A 16,804-nucleotide genomic window follows, 5' to 3' on the forward strand; every position below is an offset into this window, starting at 1 on the left:
CAAAACAGAAAAGAGAAAGTCATTATTTGGAGAAATGGCTTGAAAATGGCCCATGCTCCTTCCTCCTTAAGGAATCCTGGATTTTACATTATTTTAGCTTTTATAAAGGTGCATCCAAAGTTAGTCGTACTCAGAGCAGATCCACTGAAATTCATGAACGTTACTAACTTATGTGCACTCATTTCAATGAGTCTGCTCCAGTGATTCCCAAACCTTTTGCCCCATGGACCATGTGAAATTTTCTAATGACTTTTCTGCGTGTTGTATCTCACTTTACTAGATCCTGCCTCCCCCCGCCCCCCGATTGTATTTGTATCACTCCTTTGATTTCTTATACTGTATTTTATTCTACTGCAATCTGAATTCTGCGGAATTCAAACTGCAATGCAACAAAACAACAGTTAGGAAATAAAAGAAGAACTAAAAACGCAATTAAAAAATGGGCCTTAGCTGGAGGTGCTGGGGACTGAACCTGGAATCATCTGCATTGAGCTACAGTGGGGGCAGCAGCTATGAGGAATGTTGATTTAGGCCACCACATAAAGTTTTCCTTTACATAATTCTGCCAAAATCACACCAAAGGTTTGCAGAGAGGACAGGAAAAACTAAAGCACTTGGAAGCTTATTAGGATTTCAGTTGCACAAAGCCTCAATCCTCTAAAAAAAAAATTTGTTGGTTGCAATCAAGATGAAGCCACATTGCTGACAATAGCATGCTGGGAATTAGGCCAAGCTACTGCAGCTTGATTCCTCCATCCTAAGCCTGTCTATTTAGGTTCCTAGAACTCTGTTACCATGTGCCAAGGCTGGGTTGTAAGGGAAATGTGATAAGCACAGCATTATTCCACCAAAGTAGCACCACTTCCAGAGGTGCTGTTTCACATTTAAGGAGGTGGGAAAGAGTGTTGTTTTTTTACTGAGATGAGTGGAGAATACAGCAATGTTCAAAGGCCAGCTCTTGCTTATATGCAAAGTTAAATTGCAAAAAAAGCAATGCAATCTTAGCAAAGTTGTCATCGATACAAGCCAGTCACCTCTTTATTTAATGCAAAGAGATTTTTGCCTTTAGCAGGTATGTCTAACCCTCATTTAGTGCTTTAAAGCAAGTCATTCAGTGGTTAAAACCAGTGGCTTGGTCAAAGACCCTGGTGTTTGCTTCTGAGGAACAGGGGTGTTGTTGTTGTTGTTGCTGCAGGGGTGTTGTTGTTGTTGTTGCTGTTGGGGTGTCCTCCTCCTCCTCCTCCTTCTTCTTCTTCTTCTTCTTCTTCTTCTTCTTCTTCTTCTTCTTCGATCACTCGTAGCCAAGTAAGATTGTCTTCCATAAACACGGTTTTAACAATGAGCCCGTAAGTGACTCTGGAGGCCAATTCTGGAACCACACATCCTTCCACAGTGGGGACATTGGTTTCCGGGTAAGAACAAATCACAATGTGGATTTGCCAGGTGTGCCTTCCTCTTAGCACATTTCTCCCTTGCGTCCTGAGTTGAGTGTCTTCAAAGCCCATAACACCTTTGGTAAAGGTTGTTCCCCAACTGGAACGCTCCCAATTGTTGGTGTTTATACTACATTTTTTTAGATTTGCTTTGAGACAGTCTTTAAACTTCTTTTGTTGATCACCAGCATTACGCTTTCCATTTTTAAGTTCGGAATAGAGTAGTTGCTTTGGAAGACGATCATCAGGCATCCGCGCATGACCAGTTCAACAAAGCTGATGTTGAAGAATCATTTCTTCAACACTTGTAATCTTTGCTTCTTCCAGTACATTGGTGTTAGTTCACCTGTCTTCCCAAGGCCTGAGTCCTAGGTATTTTGCCCCAGGCCTTAAGTTTTCCTCCCCATGTTTAAACTTTGCTTACAGGGTGGACTTTCCCTCTGAAAGTCCATCTGATTTTGCATCTATACATAAATATTGGCACCTGCAAAGTTCATGCAAATTTGTGACATGAGCTACAGCCCTTCTCCCTGAAACTATTTCCCTCCAGTCATTTTTCTCTTGGCAGGGATTCCTTCCGCTTTTAGAGAGGCTCACGGGTGGGGGGGGGAGATGGGGAGCAGCTTGGAACTTTCCTCCAAACAACTCATGTTCTACTGCACATATGCTCTGCTTTGTAGGGATTTGACAACAATTGATGGGACTACCAGCATTACGCCTAGCTTGCCACAAAGTGCAAGCATGCACATCAGTGCCACCATCCAAATTAAATACAGTGTAATAATTTCCAATTATTGCTTAAGTTAAATATGGCTATCTACTGCTTTGCAAGGGATGCGGGTGGCGCTGTGGGTTAAACCACAGAGCCTAGGACTTGCCGATCAGAAAGTCGGCGGTTCGAATCCCCGCAACAGGGTGAGCTCCTGTTGCTCAGTCCCTGCTCCTGCCAACCTAGCAGTTCGAAAGCACGTCAAAGTGCAAGTAGATAAATAGGTACCACTCCGGCGGGAAGGTAAACGGCATTTCTGTGCTCTGCTCTGGTTCGCCAGAAGCGGCTTAGTCATGCTGGCCACATGACCCGGAAGCTGTATGCAGGCTCCCTCGGCCAATAAAGCGAGATGAGCTCCGCAACCCCAGAGTCGGTCACGACTGGACCTAATGGTCAGGGGTCCCTTTACCTTTTTACTGCTTTGCATACTGAAAGTATCACACACTTGAAGGTCTAAAAAAGGAGTGCATTGTCTTATTTTTTCCCTGAGTGTCCCTAGTGTACATAGGTATGTTGGAGTTTTGTGCATAAAATAATTTTTTAAACAAACAAACAAACAAACAAACAAGTAGCATCTCAATTAATAAATATTAGTAACAACTAAGCTGCGCTGACCATGCATTGAGTCGGTCACGACTGGACCTAATGGTCAGGGGTCCCTTTACCTTTTTACTGCTTTGCATACTGAAAGTATCACACACTTGAAGGTCTAAAAAAGGAGTGCATTGTCTTATTTTTTCCCTGAGTGTCCCTAGTGTACATAGGTATGTTGGAGTTTTGTGCATAAAATAATTTTTTAAACAAACAAACAAACAAACAAACAAGTAGCATCTCAATTAATAAATATTAGTAACAACTAAGCTGCGCTGACCATGCATTGAGTCGGTCACGACTGGACCTAATGGTCAGGGGTCCCTTTACCTTTTTACTGCTTTGCATACTGAAAGTATCACACACTTGAAGGTCTAAAAAAGGAGTGCATTGTCTTATTTTTTCCCTGAGTGTCCCTAGTGTACATAGGTATGTTGGAGTTTTGTGCATAAAATAATTTTTTAAACAAACAAACAAACAAACAAACAAGTAGCATCTCAATTAATAAATATTAGTAACAACTAAGCTGCGCTGACCATGCATTGCTAGAGCATCCCTGCCTCTTTCCTTTTAATCTGAAAGCCCCCACAAAATTCTCCCTGGGGTAGGAACCGAGGCAGTGAACATGAAGTTAAACAGAACCACGCTGGATGCTGCCAGGTCATAGGCCATAAAGCCCCCAAGTTTCCCAGAAGACTAAAAACAGCTATTTTATCCTTTCCGCAATTTCACACATTGCTATGCCATCCCATTAATCTTTCTGTGTTTACACAAGTAAATGAGAGGGATGACTGCAGTCAGTGGCAATGGCCAAGGCTATGGGAGGCAAAGCCTGGAATTCCCTCCTACTCAAACATTCTTCTCCAGTGGAGCTGCTTCCTGTTTGCAAGCACTGCTCTCAGCAAATGTATACTCTCCACCCACATTGCAACACAGGGTGGATTTCAGAAAGGTGTCTTCCAAGGACACAAACCAGAAAGCTACTTAGGTAAGCCAGAGTAGGGCATATGAATGAATGGATGGATGGATGGATGGATGGATGGATGGATGGATCTATCTATCTATCTATCTATCTACCTACCTACAGGGAGCCAGCGTGGTGTAGTGGTTAAGAGTGGTAGACTTGTAATCTGGTGAACCGGGTTCGCATCTCTGCTCCTCCACATGCAGCTGCTGGGTGACCTTGGGCCAGTCACACTTCTCTGACATCTCTCAGCCCCACTCACCTCACAGAGTGTTTGTTGTGGGGGAGGAAGGGAAAGGACAATGTTAGCCGCTTTGAGACTCCTTAAGGGGAGTGAAAGGCGGGATATCAAATCCAAACTCTTCTTCTACAGTGGTACCTCTGGTTAAGAACTTAATTCGTTCCAGAGGTCCGTTCTTAACCTGAAACTGTTCTTAACCCTGCTGCCGCCGCTGCGCGATTTCTGTTCTCATCCTGAGGTAAAGTTCTTAACCTGAGGTGCTATTTCTGAGTTAGTGGAGTCTGTAACCTGAAGTGTATGTAACCCAAGGTACCACTGTATCCATCTATCTATCATCTATCTATCTATCTATCTATCTATCTATCTATCTATCTATATCATCTACAGAAGAGGGAAAAAGCAGTATCAAATGGTCCTGAATGAATATACTAAGAACCTTAATAAAATAACTGCATGCCCAATGAGTTCAAGTGGAAACCCTCCGAAAGAGCACAAGAATGCAATTTATTGAGCATTTCTGGTAAGGTAACATCTCACCTAGGATACTCAAATTGTTCTGCCCCTGTGGAAGGTTTTCATTAAAATGGACTGGGCGTTTCACAATTGGATAAGACTTTCCTGTCATATCCAATCTGGCCCTTGGATTGCATTCTGACAAGCACACTTAAAAGCGAAAATCAAAACTGGCAGGTGTTTTAAACTCCCACTTTGTTTTAATATTGTTCAGGATATTCAGCTGTTATTGATTTTTGATTTGTTGACAATTCAACAGCTCCTTCTTTCTGTCTCTCAACACACACACACAAACACACACACACAGAGAGAGAGAGAGAGATACAGGCAACAACTCATTTATGCATGTCCCATTGACACGCAATTGTGCATGCGCGCACGGCACCGAAGTGAATCCAGAAGTGACCCAAAAACATCACTAAAATGCCACTAAAAGGGTAGGGCGGGTTGAAACAAAGGCAAAATGCTTTATGTGGATCCTGTCAATGCGTGCAGGGGCCCGGAATGTAACCTCTGCACAAAACAAGGATTGCCTGTACTTCTGAGTTTTTAAGAGAAGCTCACAACTGCTATAAATGTGTAGGATTTGTCATCAACCTAAAAAGAAGCAAAGATAAGGCCAAAAGAAAACCAAACCAAAAGGCCACTTTTTTCTGAGTGAAACCTTGTGTCCTCAAAGGCCAAACCTGTACACAGAAAAAGCAACAATTTTCCGTTTGCTGCCAAGTCTTGACACAAGGCTGGCTGCTTTAGCTGATCATTGTGCTTCCATGCACATTTAAAGCACCCAATATGTGAATCTGACCTGTGTCATACTGCATTAAAATCATGGAAGAATGGCCATTTGCAAAACCTGGCCTTTCTGCTGATGTTTTAACCGTCTCTGACGCAAGTATCATATGTTCAGTGCTTTTCCCTGCAAAAGAAGTTATTCTTCTCTAGCAGTACAGACCCAGGTGACCCAGTGTATGTGTGTATCTAGAGCTTTTCAAACTTTACATGTTGGTGACACACATTATAGACATGAATTGTTTTGTGACACAGTAATTCAGTTTGCCTGTTGTTTAAAGAAGGTTGATCGCCAAAGAATTGATGCTTTTGAATTATGGTGCTGGAGAAGACTCTTGAGAGTCCCATGGACTGCAAGAAAATCAAACCTATCCATTCTGAAGGAAATCAGCCCTGAGTGCTCACTGGAAGGACAGATCCTGAAGCTGAGGCTCCAATACTTTGGCCACCTCATGAGAAGAGAAGACTCCCTAGAAAAGACCCTGATGTTGGGAAAGATGGAGGGCACAAGGAGAAGGGGACGACAGAGGACGAGATGGTTGGACAGTGTTCTCGAAGCTACAAACATGAGTCTGACCAAACTGCGGGAGGCAGTGGAAGACAGGAGTGCCTGGCGTGCTCTGGTCCATGGGGACACGAAGAGTCGGACATGACTAAACGACTAAACAACAACAATTCAGTTTAGCTAGCAAACCGGAGGTTAAACTAGCCCCTTATAAGAGCATTTGCGCAACACACCTACACACTGCAGCCAACACACTAATGTGTCGCGACAGAGTTTAGAAAGCTCTGATCTAGAGAGAGAAAGACTGACCAACCAAGACAGAATATAGATATATACTGTATATACAGTCACTTCAGGTTGCATTTTTTCGGGTTACAGACTGCCAAAACCCGGAAGTACCGGAATGGGTTACTTCCTGGTTTCGGCGGTTGCACATGCGCAGAAGTGCCGAATTGTAACCTGCGCGTGTGCAGATGAGCCGCTGCGGGTTGCGAATGCTGCAGGTTGCGAACGTGCATCCCGCACGGATCATGTTCGCAACCCGAGCGTCCACTGTATATAGAGAAAGAGACAGATACACGTACATAACTGTTCAATTCTATGACTCAACAGCCACTTCTTCTCTGCCCCACCTCAATCCACACACATATCCAATGATCATATTATCAAAGACACTTAGAAGAAAAAGCAAACATGCGTTTTGTCTTGGGAACAAAGTTTACGGGCATTTACAGCAACTGCATCACAGAATTCTTTTTGTTTTCTCTTTCCATGCTCGTGCTATTGTAGTGCCCTGCCGGCTTTTACAAATATGCGAGTGTAGTTCTCGGGGTGTGGCAGGCAGACAAGCAAACGCCACCCACACATTCCTGCAGCCAAGTGCTGCCAGCATCTGCCAACACATTTAGACACAAGGAAAGAAAGTGTGGAGGAGGGAGAGAAAGAAAACAGGCACACAAAGACAGAACCAGGATATCCTGCAGTGGGAAGGAGGCTTGGGGACAAAGTTGGTAAGGCGATTCCTTTTATTTACCTTATGGCTTTAAAGCTCTCCTATCGACTATGCTGCTGCAATATAAAGGACTCACGTTTCTTCCTTTGTCTCACCCATCGTCTAAGAACCTTATACCACAAACTGAATACAGCCATCAGAAGGTGAATGTGTACACAAATCAGAATACAGGGAACATAAGCTGCCACCTAAGAAAATAATTCGCGCATGGCAGGCAGAAGTTCTTTTGAAGTTTTTCTCTGCTGTTCCTACTGCCAAAGAGGCAAGGTGGTGTCCTGTTTAAAAAGAAAATGTCACAGGGAGCTTGGGAAACGAACACATCACAGCGTTTGAAATTTGCCAAGCGCTGGGCACATTTTGCACCTGGCTATTGGCCACTTGCGACCAAGTGAAGATGCCAGGGTGCCAGGACGGCACCTGATGTCTCCACCATCGGGAAGTGAATCCCTGGGGATCCCTGGATCTTGCCTGTTTTCACACACTAACAACACATCCTGAAGAATTCTATCTGTGATATTTTATCTGCACAATCAGAATGAATGTCAGGAACCAAAAAGTCTTATTGAAGAATACAACTTTTGAGTCATCTGGCCCCCGAATGGCAACTAGACATTCTGTTTTGGCGACTGCAACCCTGGTTTAAGGAGCCATTTGGAGCCAAGCTTATATATCTGAGTTTATAACACTGATGCATCATGTTATTCACACATGAAATCCTTCTTTGGGTAGCAGGCTTTAATTTATAGGGCTCCAGGAGATCTGAGCACCATGTAGCAGCTAGATTCTTGATGAATCGCCAGAGGAGAGGACTGCTACCCCCAATTTCCCATTGGGGGTATCTGGTTGGTTGCTGTGAGAACAGCATGCTGGGCTAGATGGGCCTTTGGCCTGATCCAGCATGGCCCTTCTTATAATAAAATCATAGAATTGTAGGGTTGGAAGGCACCTTGAGGATCATCTAGTCCAGCGATGGCCAAACTTGGCCCTCCAGCTGTTTTGGGACTACCATTCCCATCATCCCTGACCACTGGTCCTGTTAGGTAGGGATGATGGGAGTTGTGGTCCCAAAACAGCTGGAGGGCCAAGTTTGTCCACGGCAGGAATATGCAGCTGTCCCATACGGGGATCAAACTTGCAACCTTGGTGTTATCAGCCCTAAACTCTAACCAACGGAGCTATCCTGTTCTTGAGAATACAGAATCTTGCATTCCTAACTCCACTTATCACCTTAAACTACATAGTTCAGATTATACAATTAATATTCTTTTTCCATAGGGAAAGGGGAGAGCATGGAAAACAGAAGAGGTAAAAGAATAAGAGAAGTAGTAAACAAGCAGAGACGGAACTGGAAAACAACCAAGCCACACCTGAAACTTCTTCTTTTAGCCAAACCTTTCTGAGGAACACCAGCAACCGGGATCTCGGGATCTCTCTTCCTAACCGCTCTTCTACCAAGGCAGCTGCAAAGAAGCATCACCAATGCCCAGAAGCTGAGCTTTGCCCACAACACAAGACTTGACTTTTGCACTGTCTCTTCTCTCCAGCCCTGTACCAGAGGAGTAACAGGTAGCTGGGAAGGACCTTGGAGGAAGTGGAGTAATTGCCATGATCTAATCAGTGTCTCGCTGATTATCCTTGCCTCCTCCAGAAAAGGTGAGACTTGGTGATTTACAAGAAGAATATTTGGCCCACACCTCCAACAACACAGCACTGCATCCTCAGCTTCAACAAGGCTGAGCTGGTTCCATATGTGTGCGGGCACAGAGGACAAAGGCATCTATTTTTTCATCTAGTAATTCAGATTTTTCTCCCCACCCTCGGATGTTTCTGCTCTGTCATGCAGTAAGGGAACAGCCCTCATGTTCTGAACTGCAGGGATGTTTCAGTGTTGCTTCTGTTCAGTGCTCAGCAGAGACATCACCTTGCCAACAAAGGTCCGTATAGTGAAAGCTATGGTTTTCCCAGTAGTGATGTATGGAAGTGAGAGCTGGACCATAAAGAAGGCTGATCGCCAAAGAATTGATGCTTTTGAATGATGGTGCTGGAGGAGACTCTTGAGAGTCCCATGGACTGCAAGAAGATCAAACCTATCCATTCAGAAGGAAATCAGCCCTGAATGCTCACTGGAAGGACAGATTGTGAAGCTGAGACTCCAATACTTTGGCCACCTCACGAGAAGAGAAGACTCCCTGGAAAAGACCCTAATGTTGGGAAAGAGAAGGAGAGGACAGAGGATGAGATGTTTGGACAGTGTTCTTGAAGCATGAGTTTGACCAAACTGTGGGAAGCAGTGGAAGACAGGAATGCCTGGTGTTCTCTGGTCCATGAGGTGACAAAGAGTCGGACACAACTAAATGACTAAACAACAACATGCTTAAGAGATGTAATAAAATCCAGAAAGTGGAAGGAGCCATATTACAGAGCATTCAGGAACAGAGTTTATGGAACCCAGGAACACTCACATACACTGTTGCAGTTAAACAGTTGATAGCAGGGTTTCCCAAACTTGGGTCTCCAGCTGTTTTTGAACTACAGCTCCTATTCTCCCTAGGTAGCAAGGTCAGGGATGATGGGAACTGTAGTCTGGAAACAGCTGGAGACCCAAGTTGGGAAACACTGGTGTCAGGGGTTCAGGGAGAGAGGCGCAGATGAGGGAGGAGACAGAGAGTGAGGGGGAAGGATTCCAGAGTGACGAGGAAGAGGATGACAATGACCCAAGATTGTCCATGAGTCCGTCCAGTGAATCGGAGGACTCCCAAAAGGGAGCCCCTCTGGTCAAGCCAAGGGGAGCTAGAGGGGGAAGCAGTCAGGAGCAGGGAAACGAAGGGGGAACCCCCAGTGGGAGTTGGAGAGCGAGACCGGCTGCTTCGCTGGAACGGAGTGAGGGGGGAGGAGTGACCAGTGTGTCAGAAGGAGCAGAACAGGAAGCAGAGAGGGGAAGGAGATCAGGGCAAAACGTCCTGCCGGAAGGGGAGGAAAGTAGTATCGAGGGCAGTGTAACTGTCGAAGGGAAGGTCAGGAGCAACGTACGCGCGCCAAGTTCAAAATGGGAGGCGCGCGGAAGTGAAGAGAGTCCTGGGGAGGAGCCTGGTCCCAAAGCCCGAAGGAGGGGGGAGGAGGCGGCAGAGGATTCAGCCTCTGGAGAGTCCCGAAGGGAGAGAACACAGGGGGGCAGAAAGACCCTGCGGAAAAGGAAAGAGAGAAAGAGGTGGACCAGTACAAGCCTCTTAAACTGGTGTAGAGGCGGGACTGACTCAGAGGGGACTTCAGCGGTCTAAGCGTAACAGACGTAGAGTCACGGAGCTCGGATGTAAAGCTAAGAATGTTCTTCAATAAAAGCTTTTGTACATAAGCTGGAGTGGACTTTGGTCTCTTGTGAGCTGGGACCACGGGTGACTCTGACAACTGGTAAATAGGATGGGAAGCAAATCATTGCCCCTCATCCGCCGAAGAACCACCTGGACGATGCTGCGCAATGACTCTATAGGTTAGCTTATTTGCAATCCTGGCTACTTCCTCCATGATGGCTTAGTTGTCTAGTACTGATTGGCATCAACAATGTTTGGGAAGAACATTGTCTGGAAAAATTTTTTTCCAGTGCTTTGTTTTTCCCATGGAAAAATTTCAGTTTCATAAACTCATTAGTAACAATGAATGCAATTCCAGTTGCAAATGCAGTATCAGGCATGCCTGGCTGTTTCGAAGTTGAAGCACGTTAGTCCCGATCTCTGTGGCGCAGTGTGACAAAAAATAATAATCATAGGGTACTTTTTGAAAAAGCTGTGTTTCCTAAATACAATTAAGATAAATGCTAGTTAAATTCTCTCTCTCTCTCTCTCTCTCTCTCTCTCTCTCAGCAGAAAAATTTCCCCTGCAAACTGAAAGTTTCCTGATGCAAATTACCCTAATGGCCTCTTTCCCTAAAGAGAGAGCAAATTTTCATTTGTTACAGTTGAGTGCATATGTCTTCCCTTCTGGAAAAAAACCCAGAAATAAATCTAATGGCTTTTAGTAATTTCCTCTGTGCTCTAGCCCACAATCTATCTTGTGTAAGCATTTTCTTTCTGAGGATATTGTGTCAGCCTCATTTGGAAGATAAGATGTATTGGGAATCAAGTTGGGAAACAATGGCAACAGGTACGCATAGTACTACGTACCCTAATTTGCCCTGGAAACTGTAAAATCTTCCCATTCGAAATGGAAAACCAGAAAGCCCACATCACGAATGAGCTAGCAATGCCCTGCTATTGTGTGAAATGTTTCCTTACCAGCCTTGGGCTTCCCAAAAGGACAGCTGGTGCAAGCCAGGAAAATGTGTGACAGGCACTGTTAAGTAATAGAAGGCTGGAGAGGAAAGTCACCCTGAATATGTGGCCAGTGTGTAACTTAACTACCATGTAAAGGTAAAGGGACCCCTGACCATTAGGTCCAGTTGTGACTGACTCTGGGGTTGCGGCGCACATCTCGCTTTATTGGCCGAGGGAGCCAGCGTACAGCTTCCAGGTCATGTGGCCAGCATGACTAAGCCACTTCTGGCGAACCAGAGCAGTGCACGGAAACACCGTTTACCTTCCCGCCGGAGCGATACCTATTTATCTCCTTGCACTTTGACGTGCTTTTGAACTGCTAGGTTGACAGGAGCAGGGACTAAGCAACGGGAGCTCACCCCATCGCGGGGATTCGAACCACCGACCTTCTGATCAGCAAGCCCTAGGCTCTGTGGTTTAACCCACAGGGCCACCCGCATCCCTTGTAGAGTGGCCCAAAGGAGCTGGCCATACAAAGCATATATCTTGCATACATTGTGTGCTTCAGGCTGCAATGTGCAATATGAAAAGTTGCTTTTAGTACCCACCGATATGGCGCAGGAGAACGAGAAAGACAGAAAACAGTAGTAGACAGAGGAAGAGAATGTTTGTTCCCTCTGACATACTTCTGGCGGGGAAGGGACCCACAAGTTCAAGCTGCACATTCTGTTAACGGAAACCTTCTAATCTACACCCGCATTTGGGATTTATTTTAAAGACTCGCAAAGTTATCAAAGTATGCTAGATCCAGACACTACCAAGCACAGACAAAAAGAATGACCAAAATTATCTTGTACAGTGGTACCTCGGGTTAAGAACTTAATTCGTTTCAGAGGTCCGTTCTTAACCTGAAACTGTTCTTAACCCGAGGTACCACTTTAGCTAATGGGGCCTCCCGCTGCCTCCATGCGATATCTGTTCTCATCCTGAAGCAAAGTTCTTAACCTGAGGTACTATTTCTGGGTTAGGGGAGTCTGTAACCTGACGCATCCGTAACCTGAAGCTTCTGTAACCCGAGGTACCACTGTATAGGGCAAGTGGCTCTAAAGCAAGGCTGGGGAGCAGGTTCCGGCAGGTGGAACTAAATTTATTAAGCCCCCACACCCAGTCCGTACCACTTTGACAAGTAAATGTCTTTCGCCTGGTGTCAGTAAGAAGTCAGGTAACTTAGCTTCAAAGGAAATATTTGTGAGTGCAAACTTAAGAGTATGCGCCCTACTTCATTCCTTCCTTCCAGACCAGGTGGAGTTGAAGCAAGGATGCAAAGGGGGGGAAAGTGGAGTTGATTCCAGTGGGCCTTAATAATAATAATAATAAATTTTTATTTATACCCCGCCCTCCCCTGCCAAGACCAGGCTCAGGGCGGCTAACAACCTATAATAAAAACAAGTTGATTAAAATACAATTTAAAAGATTAAGATACAACATTAAAACATTAGGTTGCAATCTCTTGCATTTGCTGCTAATTTTAAAGTGCACCCAAGGCTTGCAGAAGCACAATCTAGGGCACACTTTAACGTTCCCAGTGGTTCCTTTGCAGCTGCATCTTTAACTGCCCCACACATTACTCCAGTGGTTCCCCTTGCCTGGTCTGAAGTACACAAGAAAGATTCAGAAGTGCAGCAACATTGGCAGAAACACTCCACTCCTCACCTGTTCTTTAAGCGCAGTTTAACTCCAGCAGGCCATGGGGTTTTGCTGTATTGCAAGTCAGACCTGAGACACTCTGAGCTGAGGGAACGGGAAGCTGTAATCTCAGGATGTCCTTTTGCTGCAAAGGTATCCCTGGGAAAAGAAACAGACCAAAGAGAGGGAGCTTGAGGACGGTGCAATCACACTTCAGCAAGGAGCATTCAGGATGAAATAACTCCTCTCTTTTTAAATAAAATGCATTAGAGACCACAGATGCATATATTTGATGCTAATATTTATTTGAGTATTTCTGTCCAGCATGAAGACCGCAGAGGTGTTAACAATACAATAATGAAATAATAATAAAACAACCATTTAATAGGAAATGGAACACAATAAAAAGCCACGAGACATAAAAGGAGCAAGATGCAGGTTTGATTCAAAGCAGGATCTTCTGAAAGTCTGAGAGAGAGCAAAATCTGTACTTCAAAGCAAGTCTGTTGAGCTCAATGGGAGCTACTCCTGGGTGAAGCATGTGCGGATTGTAGCGCTGCGCTCCCAGAATCAGGTTGTCTAAATCCCACTGAAGCATCCTGAATGCAGCTTCGCAATTATATAGCCTGATCTTGTTTGTGCCAAATCAAGTCCTACCTAAGTTCAAAGGGGAGGGGGGTAACTCTCTAATAAATGTGCAAAAGCAAAAAGAAAGCTGTCTTCTGCCAGGCCAGACTGTCGTGTTCTGACAGGCAGCAGCTATGCCAGGGAGAGGTTACCTGACATCTTTTCAACAGGAGTCGCCATGGACTGAGCCTGAGGGGTGTTCACAAAATGCATGGGCTCTGCTACCCACTGAGCTATAGTTCTTGGCTGTGCATTGTAGCTCCAGTCACAATAAAATAAAAAAGCTGACAAAACGAATGCAAAGCCAGCAAAGGGAGAGAGTTTTCAGACATAAATTGCAAGAGTGACTCCCATAACTGAACCCGTTAGTACAAGGAGCAGAGAGTCTGGATTGCAGTTTAAAGATGGGTGCTGTGAAAATGCTACTTCCTTGTCCTATGCCACAGTTGCTATAGCTCTCGGTCAACTGAGATGGAGGTTTGTTATTTCCCCGAGCTTAATAGTAGTACGGGAGTTCAAAACAAAACAAAACAGAACAACCCTCTCTCATTCCAGTCCTGGTTGCTCACACATATACTGCACCAACCTCAATCTGCAACAGACACATACATATTTAGTATTTTCAGAACTATTGATAATGTATCCCAAAGTGCAGAAAGACTGTACCCCTCCAGATTGGGTGGGTTTTGCCTTGTCTTGCACAGGTGAATTATTCTGCAACATCTCACTGGTGCAATAATAGTGCATTAATTGTGGTTTACATCAGACCACCTGTACAGCTGCTCTGTAATGCTTCCACGGTGTTACTGCACTATTGCCATTTGGAGGAGCTGCACTGCACCACAGAGCAACGAAAGCGGGGCAAAAAAAATAAATCAGAACATTTGTGGTACAGGAGCTCAGAATGAAGTTACCAGACATGCACAGACTTGAAACATGCCAGTATGTTTGCCCCACAACCTTTGCACGTATTAACAGTATTGAAAGTGAAACTGCATGTAACTGCCCCAATAACATCACAAGCACAAAACCACCATGAATGCAAAATAAAAAGGATGGCAGAAGGGGCCTCTTATCTGTGGCTTCATGTGGCTGCCATGATATCCTCAGAAAGAACTATGCTTAATACCAGATGGAATTGTGGGTTGGAGGGAGAAAATCACTAGAAGCAAATAGGGTTGGCATATTTCAAGAAGTAGGGACGCGGGTGGCGCTGTGGGTTAAACCACAGAGCCTAGGACCGCCGATCAGAAGGTTGGCGGTTCTAATCCCCACGACGGGGGAGCTCCTGTTGCTCGGTCCCTGCTCCTGCCAACCTAGCAGTTCGAAAGCACATCAAAGTGCAAGTAGATAAATAGGCACCGCTCCGGCGGGAAGGTAAACGGCATTTCCGTGCGTTGCTCTGGTTCGCCAGAAGTGGCTTAGTCATGCTGGCCACATGACCCGGAAGCTGTACGCTGGCTCCCTCGGCCTATAGAGCGAGATGAGCGCCACAACCCCAGAGTCGGCCACGACTGGACCTAATGGTCAGGGGTCCCTTTACCTTTACCTTATTTCAAGAAGTAAAACTGCGGACAGTTGTTAAGCCCCAAACTTGTTGAGCTTTTTTGCACAATTAATCAAAGGTTGAACTCCAGGACTTCAAGCAGGGGTCTCTCCCAGCCAGGCCAAGAGCACTGAACCTGGGTCCTTCTCTGCACACAAAGCGATGCTCTGCCATTGAGCTATGGCTGCTCCCTGTACCTTCCGCAGCAAAAGGATGGTACAGTGGTACCTCTGGTTGCGAAGGGGATCCGTTCTGGAGGCCCGTTTGCAACATGAAAAGAGAGCAACCCGCAGCAGCGCGTCTGTGCACCCGCGGGTTGCAATTCGCCACTTCTGCACATGCGCAAGATGTCATTTTGCGCGTCTACGCATGCGCGAATGGCAAAACCCAGAAGTAAACCTTTCCGGTACTTCTGGGTCGCCGCGGGACGTATCCTGAAAGAACGTAACATGAAGCAAACGTTAACATGAGGTGTGACTGTACGCTGAAGAGCCAAAGCTCCTGATCCTCAAGACTGGGATGAAAAAGAACAGGGAAGAGAAACAGCGGAACAGAAAGCTGTGTGAGAGGGAGACATTCTGTCCTCCCCTCCCCGTCAATAAAAGAAGAAAAGAGGGCTAATGACAAGGGTGCTGGCATGGCTGTTCTATGTTTAGGGGGCTTATGGCTCAAGCCACATGCCATCCTGTGAGGCTTGGGGACGCTTCGGATAGCTGAGATTCCATAGCGTTGAGGGAAAAGAAAGAGCAGCCTTCTTTGAGGCAACCCAAACCCTCCCGTCACCCCCACTCCTCCCCACACGTGCCAGGCCAGGAATTTTAAGCCGCCACACCGTCCGTTAGAGCCAGGAAAGTGGCAGCGCCCGCAAGACTTTCGCCCCACTAAAAGGGAGATTTCTAGCGCCCGGACGGCATTCTTGCGCAAGCCTGTTGCCGTATGTCACGGCTGGGCTTCAAATCCTCCCTCAGCTGCTCGCCCTCAGCCTTTCCTCTAAATCCCAGCCCGCTTAAGCTTCCTCGCTCGACATGTGCTGCTTCTCCCCATAAGCCGGGAAGGGCCCTTTGGTGCGTTCATGACTGAGGGCGCACGGTGGTGGAAAGTCACTTCAGGTGGTCATCTGGCAGGAGCATGGCTGCCTTTCCCCCATCAGCAAAACAACTAGCAGACCAGTGATCATGGAGCAGTTAAGAGAAGGGGTCTGGCTTGCTACGTTTGCCGTGAAGTCAAACACTCACTTTCAAATTTTACCTCACAAGAGCCAACTGTGATACGAGGCAGAACACGTTGGGCTGAACCAGGAAAAAAGGCCTGTGTATGAATGAATCCCTGCTGAGTTGAGAGACTCTCAAAAGTGGCCTTGAGCTTTTTTCATGAAAAAAGTCAGCGCTGGAGATTAAAAATTAATATGCAAAAGTTTATTTATTATTATTTTTAAAATCATTTTTATTAAGTTTCCCATTTTAACAATCCAATCAAATCACATTGAATGTTCCAAGTTATACAAATGCATATCAAATAGTCCAAATATTCTGCCTAAATTATAATTTTTTTGTTGGGACTTCCCATGCTTCAAGTTTGGGGGGGGGGCTCTGATCATCTCATATCTCTGCTGCCTTGAATAGTCTTTCCTAATATGCAAAAGTTTAAAAGGCGCAAGGAAATAGGAATAATAATATATTAAGGATGGAATAACAAATAAAAGTGAATAACGCAACAATAACAAAAATAATAGCAGGTAAAGAAGATCGCACACGGGTGGAGGGAAGTGCTAGGCTGTCGGCAGGGGGAGAGAGGTGAAGGGATTAACTGAAATTGTTAAAGACTGGTATAGGATTTAAGAGATTTAAATTTTCATGAAGATTCTATAAGGAAAGCAGAAAG

The 16,804-nt window shown here is 45.4% G+C and overlaps 1 protein-coding gene across 5 annotated transcripts in view; it reads right to left on the reverse strand.

Moving 5' to 3' along the window:
• Window positions 1–16,804, reverse strand: part of SHROOM3 (shroom family member 3) — a 234,543-nt gene that overhangs the window by 35,787 nt on the left and 181,952 nt on the right. For all 5 annotated transcript variants that reach the window (XM_081876598.1, XM_081876602.1, XM_081876600.1 and 2 more), the window contains one exon: window positions 12,778–12,909. In XM_081876598.1, the coding sequence (XP_081732724.1) occupies window positions 12,778–12,909 (132 nt within the window). The remainder of the gene's footprint in view (window positions 1–12,777; window positions 12,910–16,804) is intronic.

This window comes from Podarcis erhardii (assembly GCF_964252035.2).
Source record: "Podarcis erhardii genome assembly, chromosome: 9".
In the NCBI taxonomy this organism is placed as follows: domain Eukaryota; kingdom Metazoa; phylum Chordata; class Lepidosauria; order Squamata; family Lacertidae; genus Podarcis; species Podarcis erhardii.